A 15579-nucleotide genomic window follows, 5' to 3' on the forward strand; every position below is an offset into this window, starting at 1 on the left:
GAAGGTTCTCCTCCTTCCCTCAATACCATCACTTCTCCTTTAATAATGTTTCCTTCAGACTTGAAACATACATATAGATCATAAGGATTTAGTTTTAAATGATTTTAACTTTTTTGTAACATAGCAGTATTGTTCTGTATTCCTGCTTGTGTTCCTCATTCAGAAAACGGTTACGTGCAGATCAAAGCAAGTTTTAAAACCCTCTTTGCAAAGTTGAGACCAGCAGTGGTGCCAGTTACTGTAAATGATCGTCCTGGGAGCAGCACTGTCCAGTTTTAGAGCTATGGCAGTTCTCACATTGGAAAGCCTTCCAGGACTGATCCAGTCAGTCAGCAAGTTGTGACTGAGATTAAATGCCAGTGGGTACTTCACATGTCTGTATCTCTTCAGAAGAAAAAAGAACAAAATATACAGATAAAGGAAAGAGTGTTCCCAGGAGGCCTGTATCTACAGAACTGCAAAAGTAGGTAATTTTTTTAAACAGTAAAAAAAACAAACTAAAAACTAAAAACCACTTAATAGAGTTATATACATGTTTCAGCAAAGAGATCAAACATCTGATTCAGGGTATTGTAATGTCTAGCTCACTAAATGTTATTCATCATTGAAAAGATGCAAAGATGCAAGATTGAAAAGATCTTGGTTACAAGCTAGAACTGAAGTTCAGTTTTTAATAAGCTGCTTCTTCCCAAGCCAACTAAAACTCTTCATAGAGGCTACTGGCTGAGCAATAGTTGGTATCAGTGGGGCTCACTGTTTCCCTGGCTGTTTAACCCTGAAAGAGACTATAAAACTGTAAAACTGAAGACTGGAGATGGTGATACTTAAACAAGAAAAGCTGGAAATCCACCTACCTTCTTCCTGCCTTTGTGGGTGGTTTAACTTCTTTTCCCTTAGGACTGTTTTCTCTGTATCCTAAGTTTAAAAGTAAACCAGAAGAGTTCAAACTTCTCCTTTCCTTTTACTTAGCATTCTGCCCAACTGGAATTTATTCTCAGTCTAGCAAGTCCGTTCTGTTCATGAAAGGAGATACCTTGTTTGGTTTTTTTTTTTTTTTTTTCCTTTACATAACAAAATACAAATAACATATTGTCACTTAGTCTGTCAGTGTAAAAACTACCTAGAAAGATAGTGAAGGCCTTCAGTTTCTGTTACAGAAAGTTCTCCACTCTGGAATTCTTTGTCCTCCTGGTGTGAATCTTTGTGCATTTGGACACTGGGGTAGATGGACTACAGTCATATTTTGCTACAGTTATAGAGGCTTCCTGAGTGGAAGATGAAGGAATTTTGTTAATAGGGACAGTTATGCATTTATTTATTTCACACACAGTAGTAGAAATCAGATACTAACTGCTGGGCAGGTGAGGTGGTGTTTCTATTCTTTGTGCAATACTTCACTCTCCACTATCAGAAGCACAGCTGAGGTCACTTGGCTTAGGAAAGACATCAGAATTAAGTAATATTCAACATTAATTTGTCAAACATTTAAAAGGTTGGTTTCCTAGATCATGTAAGAGATCATGTAGATCTGCCCAGACATACATTTCAGCAGTGAGAGTTGGCCACAGCTTCTTAGTTCCCCTGTACTATCCCCTGTAGTTCTGATTTGGAATGTGGTAGTACCAGAGCTATTGCACTACTTTAGTGCAATTTGCTACTCAAAGACAAATGCTCCAAGTAATCCTGTCAAAAAAAAAATCATGAGTCTTTTAATAATGGACAAATATTTCATACTTTAGATATGCTACCATAGAGGTAAGATCTAATACAGAATTAGTATTATCATGTGCTTTGGGAGAATTCTTTGTTGCAAAACAGTGCTGTAAAATAAAACACTGCATGTGCTCATCTAAGTACTGTGTTCTTTTATACTTACAAGCCAGTACCTTGCGTCTTAATACGTTTGCTGTAACTAGGTCAGAGTAAATGGCATTCCTGCAGAGGCTACATACTGCACCATACGTTCATTAAAGGGCTGCATCTAATCCTTAACCTTTAGTCTGAAATCTGCAGAGAAGAAAAATCATATTGGACAACTTCTCTATAGCCACGAAGGAATGAACTGACTTAAGTGGTTTTAAATACTTTATTGTCACATGAGTCTTAACAAAAAGCCTTCCAAACATTCTGTACATTCCAAACTGCAATATCCATTATATAAATGTGTAGAGATGCCATGATGTCTCTGTACAAAGATGTACAATATGTACAGTAACATTAAATGCAAGCTGTGCAAGGCAAAGCTTAGGATTAACACATTCATGCCACTTGTTAAAAACAAGGCATAGACCCAAAGCTTTAGTCAGTTTATGTGCAACTAGTTTAGAAACAGGTAAATGTGTGTATATCAATATTAGAAAGGAGTAATTTGATTTGCAATCTCAGTTCAGCAAGAAAAACATGCAGCTGACTGGAAAAAAACAGTACTATTCTTGTGAATTTCTAGCACTGCATCACTTTCAGAGGCTGAAATGTCTCTTTGGGATTCAGCTGCTACTTTCTGGTTGAGCTAAGACAGTGACAGAAGATCGAAACTTGGGAAGATACAAACCAAATTTATTTTCTATACCGGCAAATGTAGCTGTAGCAAGTCTGTATCCGCCTATGTGTTCAGGGTTAACGGGAGGAAGATCTGAAATTCGAGTTTTCGGGGTAGGTTCTGATCCAGAAGGTTTGCTGTTTGAAGGAAGAAAATGAAAAAGCTTTTCCACTATTTAAAAAAGGTGGGGGTGGTTCACAGCGCTGCTTAATGGGCAAGCGAGAACAACTTTTAACTTCCTATGGTGCAGGTAAGAAGGACAAAATATCTTGCTACACTAGAAAGACAAATTTTATATGGAATGTATTAAAATACATATATTTTTTAATCTCTTCACTTGTTTAGAAGTAGCATGTAATTAAGCTCCACTGTATTAATTACAAAAGGCTGAGGGACTTATCTGGCTCATACTACAACTGCTGCACAAAACCACCAACTTTAAGTGGTACCATGCTTGAAAAAAGTAAGATTTTTGAACCTTGCAGATACCTATTGCAAGTTAAAAAGCAAATGTTTGACTTACAGGCCTCCAAAATCGACATAAAACCACCTCTGCAGAAGTTCATAAGTGACCAAAGTAACGCCGAACTGGGGCGAAGATCTGAACACACGAGCTGTTGAGTATTGCAAGTTACAGTGTTAAACAAAAGGCAGTTTCTCAGGCGAGAAGCTGAGCATTTTGTAACAGAACGTTAAAGTTACATTGTTTGGAATCAGGCCTTCTAAATACTGCTCCAGAACAGCAGCAGGTACTAATTCGGACAAGTGGGGTCAGTCATGATATTCAATACGCATTTCTCACCTGCGGCTCCCTTCCAAAAAGCCGAAGGGCCTTCTTCCCTTAGAATCTTTCCGAAACAGTCAATAACTCCACTGTATGTTGTCTGACCGGCGCGAGCTGCCACTTGCAGTCTTGTCTTGATGACATCAGCAGGGGTTACCAAAGAAGCAGCAGGTACACCTTTTAGAAGAAAACCACATTTAATTTGCACAAAGATTCTTGTAAAAGATGAAACTCTTCTAACTGAAATATACAATGGCAAACTTGAATTTTTTTTTTTGCAAGAATTGGACGTTACTAAAAATGCAAGTTCTTATACTTGAAGCTAATATAACTGTTGGTATTATCCTTCCATTTCTTCCAAGCTTAAAGGCTATAGCCGAGAGTAAAGAAAATAACAGTGAAATATTAACAGCGATTCTCTCAACATCCCATCAAGTAGATGAAGCATTTTTAAACTCACACATGTTATATATTAAATCAGAAAGCAGGTCTGTCTATGACAAAACTCAGCTGTGCCACCTTACTTTACTTGCACAGTCCGCAAAATACTTTGCAAATTATACAGACAATTCACCTGAGAACCTGAATCTGATCCATCCACATGTTTAAGGTGTTAGTAAGGAAACTACTACTTGAAATACCGATTCTAAAGAATTATTTCTTTACTGCTGTTTGGGCTGTTTTGTAGAACAGATGCTGCTTGCTTCAATTAGGCAAGCCATGACAAGACAGGACAAGGAAGGTGCTTTACAAGCCTGCTTTGTACCAGCAGGGTGATGTTAGCCAACTTCAATGGAAGAGCATATCTGCACTTCCAAGGCACCACTCTCAGCTTTCTATTCAAAGGAAAGGAGACAGTTTTCAGAAACATACTCCACAGTAAAAACCTGTGTTATTTAAGGCATCTCTGAATACTTCTGAATACTGTAAAAATTTCATCCTCATGAAGAGGAAGTGTTTTCTGACTCATTTGGAATTTTGAATTTAATTTTGATTTTGTTGAACTTTTACTTCTGGTTAATATTGAAATAAAGGTGTAATAAGTCACTGATTTTATTAGGGGATCGTACACTCACAAGTGTCAGAGTATGTTAAAATGAATGGGAACAATGTAGTTAAGCCAACCATACGTAGATTTTCCCTTGCAAGCATGTATGTTCAGTGTGTGCTCTTCCCTGCTGCGCATGCGTAACAGGAATAGATGAAGCAATCAGGAGTCTGAAATGTGCATTTGGAAAGGCAGATTCCTGCACAAGCTATAGAAACCAGGCCTATGAGATTTAAACACATTTTTAATAGCGTTCATTACTTAGTACCTGACTGACCCAGAAACACCAACAAAGCAAAGAGCAAAGAGAAGCTGTGAAGTTCACAATCTAAAACTAAAAGATGAGTATTATGAGAAACAAGTTGATAATATTTGTATGTACTTCTGTGAGTGCAGCAAGATAGACACTCCTGCATTATGTGAGAGCAATCTGGGCTATAGCTCCGTTACTGGTTTCCCAGCTGGTCTCTCTCTTCCCTCTGACACTAGAAAAGACCCAACCAGCAAAGAGCAGGTGTAGCCAAGCTCTGCACCAAGTCACTGTGGGACTCACACCTGACAAACATACACACAACTAATCCTCGCAGCTGCAACCAGTAACAAAGGCCCATCCCACCCAAGGAAGTTTCTAAACTACCCAGAAGACAACACTGACTGGTTCACAACTGAGAGGCTGCAGCCATCTGGAAGTGTTCAAGAACTGTGGAGATGTGGCACTAAGGAACGTGGTTAAAGGCATGGCAGGGATGGGTTGCAGTTAGAGGTCTTTTCCAACCCTAATGATTCCTACAGTTCTATGGTTTCCACACTGGTGATCTTAACAGGATCTGCCCTTCTGCATCCTCTTAAATAACCATCACTACAATTCCTATATCCAGTGTTTTACAATGCATGCCAATCAGCAAAAGCAACTTACCGATCACCGTCACTTAATTCTGTTTTTATTGAACATTTTTTAGAAGCCTTTAAAATATTTTACATTTCACAATGTGATTCTTCAGCCTCAGCTTCTTTACAAACTAATGCCCTGTTTTTGGCAATTGCCTTTGAACTAAGTTTCCTCTCAGCTATTCAGGAATCCAAACCCAAGTAAGTCATTTTCTTCTTAGCTCTTATGGTATCTCATTTTATGTTCATCAAAGATTCAAATTAGCCTTCAACTCAGAGAGCACAGTAACAAGTAAAACCCCATTGAGACAGACAGATCAAATTTGACTACAAGTTGCTGAGCTGCATTACACTGTTTATCCACATTATGCAAATGTAATTAGCTCTCATCAAAATTACATCGCCTCCCACTAAGGATAACAGTGATCAAATTTAGATTAAATCAGACACAATAGTACCATACCCTTCCTTTATATGGGGCTACCGAATGAATATTAAATATTACTTACTGAAAGAAAAAAATTACCTGCAATGGCTCCAGCTGCAAGGAGATTAAGCCCTCCCACATGGCCATTTTCATCAGCGAGCATCAGTTTGCTATGAGCATAAACAGGAAAGTAGATTGCAGAAAAGGGAATGTCTCTGAGGAAACAAGCTTTGGCACCCTGTCATGCAGAAAACAGATGTAATAAAAATAAATTTTGTAAATAAGGTTAAAATTGATATCCAGAGCCCAGGAAGCATCAGCTCTCTTGATCTACCAGGTAAACAACACAGAAAATAAACTAATTCAGGGAACAGAAGATGTGGAACTGAACTCAAATAAAAAACTAAAGCAGGCTTCTAGAGTAAGGATGATTCAAGGTTCACATATAAGTTTATTAAGCACTATGCAACAATAATTCTGACATCAGTACCTAGGATAACTACCTTTTATATTTGATGTGTCCAAACACAACAGAGAAAGCAACAAGGTCCATCCTGATGTCTTTCTCACAACAACCCACAACCACAGAAGCAGTGAGATAAGTCCTTGCATGCCATTCTTTCCATCAAACTCAAAATCATCACTAAAATACCATTTAGGTTTGTAACACCTCATACTGCTCTGCACAGATGATCATGAAGCTGAGTAAGTAAGCTGCACCAAAAAGGGAAACCACTGCAAAACGGGAGGCTTTCAGTGAGGAGAACACTGTTAGAAGCAGCTCCTGGCAAAAACCTGGCACAAAACAATGCCTTAAAAGAAGTCTGTATGCTGTAAAAACAGTGGAACACTCCTAACAAAACATTTAATATTATTCTTTTGGTAACTCCAGTCATCAGTCTTTTACTAACTGAAAAATAACTCCTTCAGTGCAAAGCTCAAACAACCAACAAAATGTCAAAAATCTCATCCACATACCCTGAAAGCATGCGTGTTACAAAAATAACATCCTTTCCAAATGAGAACTCTGGTACCCTATACTCCAGGCAGCAGCCTCCACACAATGGGCCCAGCTGAGACCTGTCCCCCTCTGCAGTGAGATGTAGTGGAACAGCAGGAACAGCACCTGTTACAAACCCTGTGTGGCTGAAGCAGGACTCCAGGTACAGAGAATCTCGTGCCCTCAGTCATTTCCATGCAGGTAGTTTATGCTCTAAATGCGTTTGTGCGATTACTCACAAAAGATAATGCAATCCTAATTTCTGCAGAATTTTTAGTAAGCTCAGTTGTTGAATTACTACAAAGAGAAATGATAACTTTGTCCCATGTATCAAAACATCTGTGATCTTTGGGAAATGTAATGGTTGTTAATCTGATTTATTGAATTCAAAGCAAAAGGTTCAGCTCCAGAAATAAATTTGCACATTTCTATACCATTATTACAGGCCTATGACAAATCAGGTAAGCAATGTTTTGTAAGTGCACAGATAATACAAGTGCTGAATTTGTGTATTACCCCTTGTGCTGGCAGAAGATTCAGCAAGAAATACTATTCCTTGTTTAAGAAAACTAATAGCTTCTGCTCCATTACATCTGATCTGTAATGATGGTAGTAAGTGTACCTGCAGGGAAGGAATCTGTTGACTGGCACTCTGTTGAAGTACAGTATAGTATGGGCTTTTTTTAAAGTGGAATTTGTTATTGACAAATCCCACCATTTAACTTCTTAAAAATCTGAATCCTGCTAAACTGCACCACTGTTTCGCTGCCATCAAATTATTAAGACAAAGAGAATATCCTGCTGTAAAGATAACAATAGAGATAACGGAGATTCAAAATAAATGTAAGAAAAACACACAGGAAAGATAAAGAAACTTCTCACAAAACCCCACCAAATGAAATTATCAGTACTGGAAGCCAGCAGGTCTGCAATACAGGACTCCCTGTAGCTCGTTATAAAAGCCCAGAGGACAGAAAGGGGGAGTACTTTTAAGCATCCCACTGCCATTAATATAGAAGTGGGTTTTCTTCAGTTTTCCATGGTGGGGCTGCCCTGCAGGAAGAAATTGGTTCTAAATTCAAAAGGTTTCTTTTGTTTTTAACACAGTCTTTGTTTCAACACTGTAAAAGTTTAACATAAAATGGGTTAGCAGAGCTATAAAGAAACCACTTAGAGCAGAAACACATACCTTATAGAGACCAAGAAGGCCTAAATCTTTCATGACAGAGAGGGCACTGACTCTGGGTCCTGTAGTAATTTCTCCTGCTACCTGCAGCCGAATCTTTACAATTTCCAGTGGATTAGTGAAGATGACCTGGGAAGCTCCTGCCTGCAAACCCAAAGAAAAAGAAAGCAAATTGCATTATTGGAGCATGTGGTGACATGCTGACTTTGCAAGGTGCAGAGTGCCTTCATCTCTCAATGCATTGGCTCATATTCTCAAATAAAAACCCACGAGTGAGAGTTAATAAAGCACTTGTCTGGAGGTTAAAAGCCCACATCAGAAATCATGGTTATGTACAGAATTCTGATTCACACAAATTCTTACATTCATATGTTTATATTCCACTGAGGTGGATTGATTTGGTTTCCCTCTCCAATTCTCCTTCACATCACTTCCTAAAAGTCATGAGACTGCACAAAAATCTATCAGCTACTGCACTAAACACTACCCTACAACAATGATTAGACTTGCACTGATAGGGCATCAAACACTTACAAAGAAGACCTTGTGTTTATTTAATAATAATCCATCACCAATGCGTAGACATGCTATTAGCATTTAGTGGTGTTGCTGTTCATAAAGTAAATTTGCATTTAATGGTGTAATTTTAAATAATTAGAAAAGGTGTTTGGAGTTTTGTTTAGTAGGCCATAATTCTCCTAATTGGAAACAAAATATAAAATTTAAATAGGAAGAGTAACATTTGAAATTATGATACCAGATACAAACAGGAGCCCTATCTTTCTCGGAGCTGAGCATGGCATTCCACATGCAGTCCTGTTAGAAGGACTGAAGAACTGCCTTGCTTCCTTCTTCCTAGCAATGGAGTTGCAGAACACCTTTAAATTCTGCACTTCAACCAACGACTTCCAAAGAAGTACGTTTCAGTTTCCATCTGACAGTTTCATTTCAGGAGCACCTATTTAAAATGACATGAACAGATTTCTCTTTGGTACACTGTAGGTAAATATTACATTTGAAATCTGGAGAAGTGGTTCAGCACAAAACAGCTGAATTTTACTAAACTTTCTTCTTCCCCTTCTTTCTGGACCCTCTTTGCCCATTTAAGAACTGTTCTCTAAAATGCAGCCACCTGAATACAACCAACTTCAAAAAGCATTTCTTCCCCATTTGAAAGCCCCTCGTAGTCTTGATCTACTCAGTCAACCCATCAACCCATGACTGAAGAAAAAGATGCACAATATCTGTAATTAAAGCTTCCTTTTTTCCACTTCTAGGTTGCCCATGAAAGAAACTCGCTTTTTAAAACTGAGGGCATGTGCAGAAAAAAAATAAAAACTAAGAAAAAAATCATTGGTCAGTTCACTATCCCGCCTCCTGGTGTTCCCTAATTGATTCAGAACTAATTAACACTAATCCTTTCTGTTATGTCTCTGCTATAGCACATCTTCTGCACCGCAGCAACAGGCAGAACTGAGGTTTGCCTGGGAGCACATCTTAGAAGTTGGAAACTTATTTTAGATTTGAGAAAAGGACCTCAATAGCTCTTACAGAGAACGAGGAACACTCTGAGCACTCTGGTACTGGCTGTGCGATGGAGGTCTCAAAATCTGCACTCATCAAGTGTAAGATACCTCAGTCAGTACGGACATTCGAAATCCTTGACCCAAAGAGTGGCAGATCAATCTCTGCTTTTGATTAACTCTCTTTACTGCAACTGTCTGGAAGACCGTTGGGAATTCCCAGACTGGACAAACTGACCCCATCTTCTCCGTTTCCTGGACTTAATGCATAATCTTTTCTCAGTTCCCTGACACCACTCACATCCAAAACTGTTCTTCAAACCTTATTTACTTCCCATGTTACCTTTTCATTTCCAGTTGGTACAGATCTATGTGTGTAAGAAGAAATGGCCGTCCCACTTGGAAAAGTTTCAATACAAATAAACACATAATTCTCATCTGGCAAGTTCTGTTAAACAATAACCAATGTTTTTTTCCCACATTACATTAAACAGAAAAACAATTTCCACTGTTTATAGTTTCCTTACATTCTTTTTTATACTTTGGATAAAACATAAATCAGAATACTCTTACTACATAATACAGTACATCATAAAAGTTTATTTGCTACCTGCCTATTTAATATGCATTCTTTGTTTAAATACATGAAATTCAATTATTTTTTATTTTTAATCTGTTGCAAATTAGCACATCCTGAAGACCACCCAAAATAACTCTTCCTATTTGCCTAACACCCACCAAAGAAACACAAATAGGCCAATTGGTAAACATCTCTATTTCTGACCAGAATTCAAGCTTCCTGCAATTTAGCCTCCTCCTCCCCTAGGTGCACAACTGCCTCCCTCTTCTGTTCTCAGCCCATTCTGATGCACGAATGAACAGATAAGACTCTAAACAGAATTTTTTTCATATTTTAGTAGTAGTACTGAAGTGTTACCAATTTTATGCTGTCAATAGAGAATTACATATAACAATATTAAATGACTTGATAAGCAGATGACTGAGTAAAAAAAAAAATAAATAAGAAAAACCTTAACTTATCAGTAGAAAACCTCTTAGAAAGCTCTTCAATTGTTTTGAACATTGTGTATTTGGCGCTGACAAACTTCTCACATCCAGCTTTCTTAAAGAGTAGTAACCATCAAGACACACATTGAAACGCTGCCTGTCAGCAATACAGGCTCCTGCCCAAGCCTCACCCTTTCATACGGTTATGTCTGGAGCAAACTTTTCTGCACAGGAACAACTCAATTCACATAAAGGTCTACACCAAATCCAGCTTTGGGAACGAATGAGATCCCTATCACATCATACATACAGATAACATACAACACAAGAAAAACCACTTTTTTATTGTGTGCTTTTTAAGAAGTGAATGGGAGGGCTGTTGATTTTGTTTTGTTTTTAAGAAAATGTTTCTGTGTCTGATGAAGAATGAGGTGGAGGAAAGGCATTGCGTGGGTTCCCCAGCAGCACAGGAATTGTCTCAGAAGGGGATGCAGAAGAGAAAGACACAAAGGCTCTCAAACCAAAAACAAACTGGCGGTGTGCAGAGTTGCAATACAAATCTCCCTGCTTATGTGCAAATCATTGGCAATCACCATCATTCATTCTCAAAGTACCTTATTTCGGCTGTCAGCTATGTTTTTTAAATACACGTGCAGACATATACACACACTACGGTCCTTGAATTTCTTTCACAGAAGGTGAACTAAATCTAGATTTCTTCCTCAAGAAAATCTTCTTTCACTTTTAAATTACAACAGACACTTAAAAAAAGGTTGACAAATTTGTTTCTGAATGGAGGTTATTCATACACATCAAAAATACCAGTAATAAAAGCTTCTACTTAACCTTAATGTCATGTAAAATAACTCTGCAAGGAGCAAATAAAGGAACTAAATCTGACAGCAAAGGTTATGAGAGAAAAGATGTAGTTTGAGATCCCACAGCAAACGCCTCATGACATGCCAAAGGCTGAAGGAAATACACAAATGACCCTGCAACATGAGACCTCTTGCCCTTTCCAATTCCACCCAGAGGCATATGCTACAAAGGGGGAGAGGCCTATTTTGAGCCCTTCCTTCCTTCCTTTCTGAAACCGCCACATCCTGGACCACAGCCATACCCCATAGAAGCAATTAAAATAAGACACTGCTTAAAACAGACTACTTCAAACACATCCAAAGAACTTGCACTTCTTTCTCAAGGACAAACTTCCATAGCTCATGCACCCACAGTAAACTTACTGTCTCTTTTACTAAACAGTACATTTCTCTGTAAGTTTAAATGTCTGCAACAGAAGGCAAAGCAGCAACATTTAATTCTTCTCCTAACTTTACCTGCCTAAAGCATATGAAAAGATGTACAATATCTACCTTCAAGACTTTGAAAAGCAGCATCCTGACAAGTAAATTCTGGGACCTCTTTCTATATGTATAGGCAAACACACACACATCTTCCACTCCTAATCACCAACAGATGCACTGCCTACACCTTCAAGAAGAGTTCTTAGCCCTTTTCCTTCTGGCACCTCACCTCACATCCTGCAGCACAAGTCGGATACGTCTTTCACATTAAATGGAATTCATCCACTTGAAATGTTAAGTCCCACGCACACTCCCATTGATGGAAAAATCTATTTTTTCCAATGTAAATCATAGGAACTGCAGCTCAAAATTACAGCATTTTCATCTACTGTGGCAGTACTTACGAATCACTTATACAACATCAGATGTCAACTTATATGGCTCAGCTGAGGATGAACAGTTGCCCTACAGCACCTAGCCTAACATGGATCAAGCAGGTGAGTTTCTTTGAGTAGCACTATCCACATTAGGTATGAGTTTTCTGTTTCCCCAGCTCTTGTCAGGATACAGGAAAGCATCACCAAAGCCCAACTCAGTCTCCCTACTACCTAACACTAGTTGAAAACTCCAGAGGCAGAAATGCTAATCACTAAATTACACTGAAGTTCAATTAATTACAGTAACAGTAGGGAAAAAAAATTGTTTCATCTATACATGTGGAAGTGTGGATAGTGCTGCTACTGATTAAGAAACCAGCAAACTCTCAGGAAGGTAGGAAGATGGGATATCAGTTTCATCCATCAGTGACCAAAACCCTTTCCTTGACAGGTATGACCTGACTGGTGTAACTGAGCTGCCCCACGCAGTTGTTTTGCAGACTTCCAATACAGACACAACTTGAGAGCAGCTGGGAATATTTGGGCTTTGACAGAGCAGATCCTGCACTCCCCAATGGCATTTACATTGCCCAGAGGCTAGCAGGTACATTTCAAGAAACACAGGGCACTGGCTGACTGCGGGGGGTCCCTGCCCTGCAGTAAGGAAGGAAGACTGGCAGGCAGCTGACCGTAATAAATAGGCCAGTGCTTGGGTGGATGTCTCTGGTAACAGCCATGAGATTTATGATTTTCCCTTTTACTGAGGATAGGAGTTTATTCCAAAATCTTACAGCAGTTGAGAAAAAATTAATATCTTCCTAATGCAGATGCTGATTCTGTTGGTTGCCCCTTTGCAGGATGATACAGTATTTCTTGCAGAGCTGAGGATGCTGAGCGCCATACACAGGTTGCCTGGAAGCACTGCCATCTTAACATCAAAGGTTTCAGCTGTCCCCATTTGTGGGTCTTACAGGACTGTAATACCACAAGTAGGCTTTGATACAGCAGTGCCATCCAGAGAGGAGAATTTGCTAGGTCTGCTGCACTACTTTCATTGCTGCTTTTGCCTCCTCACCACAATTTTGTTTATTCCTGACTGTGGACAGTGTTGCACACAATGTGCTTCTGCACTGCTTGCAAGAAGGTAGGTGTGGAAGGTTTCTGCTCATACAAAACACCTAAAAAACAGCTTGCTCATCCATTACACATAGAAATGGTGAAAAGGAACATTACTGCTGTTAATCAGGAGAAGAGTCAATGCTAAACATAGACAAGTGAGGGTCAAAGGTAGTAAGAACATCTCTGAGAGCTACACATAGGTATAATAACCTGTTTTTTCTGAGGTTATAAGGAGATGAAAAGCACTTTTTGAATGCATTCTTTTTATAATATACTATCAGCATAACAACATATCCCATCTTTCTACCTACTTGAGAGTTTGCTGATTTATTAACATTTGTCAAGACATTTTTAAGAAGCCACAAGCTACCTAAATCCAGATGGTAGAAACAATTTTGGATAGATAAAAGCCAAACAATGTCATGGTAACTCATAATTTTGGGCTAACAGAGAGAGAAGGAATAGAACTGTGGAAAGATGAGGAAGAAAAGTAGTATCTCCAGAAGAGAAAGCTTGTCCACCCCAGCACATAGAAAGGGATTAAGGTTGCTAGTGGCAGTTCCTTGCATGTAACTGTTGGTTATCTCATAATATTTTGTAAAAAAGCAGAACAAAATGAACACAGTAAATGAGAATATCAACACTTTTTCCAAGCAAGTCAATATGAAAAAGAAGCCGTCAAACTGAGGATGAAAAAGCTGAGGAGAAAGAGGACAGAAACAATTATGTTGCTACTGTTTCAGTTAATTAATCCTTTCAGACATTTAGAATAAGCTTTATGTGCTTCATATTAATGATTCTAGTATTTAGGAAGAAGTGAAATAGCTAAAATGACATTTAAAAAAAATATCAGTGCAAATAGGAAAGTCATCAGCTGGTAAGATTATTGGATAATCCAAACAAGGCTGCAAAGAATTAAAACAACCTTGAGGTTGCTAAACTGTGCCCAGCATCTGCCCTACAGAAGCCAACTTTATCTAAAATACTCCCAGCTAGAACAAAAAAAAGTATTCCCATCTACTCTGAGTCTAGCAGAGGATCACAAAGATGATAAAGGGCCTGGATCATCTCCCGTATGAGAAAAGGCTGAGTAACCTGCGTGTGTTCAGCCTGGGGAAAAAGACTGAGTGAGAGATCTGATCAATGTTAATAAATATCTAAAGGGAGGTGGGAGGCAAACAGATGAGGCCAGGCTCTTCTTGGTGATGTACAATAATAGAACAAGGAGCAGTGGCCTAAAATTTGAACACAGAAAGTTCCATACAAACTGCAGAAGAATTTCTTTATGGTAAGGGTGATGGAGCACTGGAACCGGCTGCCCAGGGAGGATGTGGAGTCTCCACTTGTGGAGATATTCAAGACCCGTCTGGAAGCCTACCTGTGTGGCCTACTGTAGGGCATTTGCTTTAGCAGGGGTTGGACTCAATCTCTTGAGTTCCCCTTCCAACCCCTGCAATTCTGTGATAATTTTGGAAGACAATACCAGCTACAACAATCAGCTCGTAGAAAGGGTTGTGTCTGGACAGCTTATCTGAAACTAAAATTTCTCCCTGATTTTTTGTACATTCACTACAATAAGACAATAAAAATGTACTTTGAAAAAGGAGTACCTATCAAGAAGCAGAAAAGCCTGTAAAGTCAATAATGTTTAGTATTATAATTTCAGTATAAAATAATGTAAAAATAGTAACTGAGTATGAGATGTTTGATTTAAACAGTGGATTTAACCATAACAGAGAGAAGAATACTAATGAATTGTATTTGCTTCTGTTATAAATGCTCTGTATGTGCTTTCCAGAAGAAAGGTTAGTCTTTTGCTAGCTATACATCACAGCTGCTTTCTCACATTTCTCAGAAAATAAACTTTGTACACTGACAGGTGAAGACTCAAGCATGTACCAGGCTGCCAAATTCAATCAGGCAGAACTATAAGCAGCCTCCCTTCAGGGCTGCTTCTTTGAATTAAAAGTTTGCAGAGGTCAACAACCTTTCTGCCCCAGGTTTGTTGTAAGCTGAGGAGGTTTTTTACCAGCTTGTCAGCCTACTCAACTGGAAGTTATTAGTGTTCCCTTCTACAAAAGGAAACTAACTGAAGATTTAAACATTTTATAGGGTTAACAGCTCTTGGTGAATCTCACAAATGAAATTAGCCAATGTATTAAAAAAAAAAAAAACAACCAAAAAACCTATCATTAATACCAATTCCAATCATTTACAGCTTGCTTGGAGATCCATTGAATTAGAGTTCTCAATCTCAATGAAAACATTATTTGTTTTTACCTACATTTACACGACGGATGTAGTCAGCATCTACCTAGCCTTTAACCTTGCTGGGAGAACAAAGATGCTATAAATCTGCTTTTAAGAAGTTAAATAAAG

The 15579-nt window shown here is 38.6% G+C and overlaps 1 protein-coding gene across 1 annotated transcript in view; it reads right to left on the reverse strand.

Annotated features, from left to right (window-relative positions):
• Nucleotides 1–2072: 2072 nt before the first annotated feature.
• The window catches only part of SLC25A12 (solute carrier family 25 member 12), a 40511-nt gene continuing 27004 nt past the window's right edge, over nt 2073–15579 (reverse strand). Inside the window, exons 10-14 of the mRNA XM_042874410.1 lie at nt 7876–8033; nt 5786–5924; nt 3342–3500; nt 3063–3153; nt 2073–2676 (exon numbers count right to left, since the gene is read on the reverse strand). Of these exons, the coding sequence (XP_042730344.1) occupies nt 2487–2676; nt 3063–3153; nt 3342–3500; nt 5786–5924; nt 7876–8033 (737 nt within the window). The 3' untranslated portion in view covers nt 2073–2486. The remainder of the gene's footprint in view (nt 2677–3062; nt 3154–3341; nt 3501–5785; nt 5925–7875; nt 8034–15579) is intronic.

This window comes from Lagopus leucura, unplaced genomic scaffold (genome assembly GCF_019238085.1).
Source record: "Lagopus leucura isolate 7727_CA_CO unplaced genomic scaffold, USGS_WTPT01 Super-Scaffold_100012, whole genome shotgun sequence".
NCBI classification, from domain to species: Eukaryota; Metazoa; Chordata; class Aves; order Galliformes; family Phasianidae; genus Lagopus; species Lagopus leucura.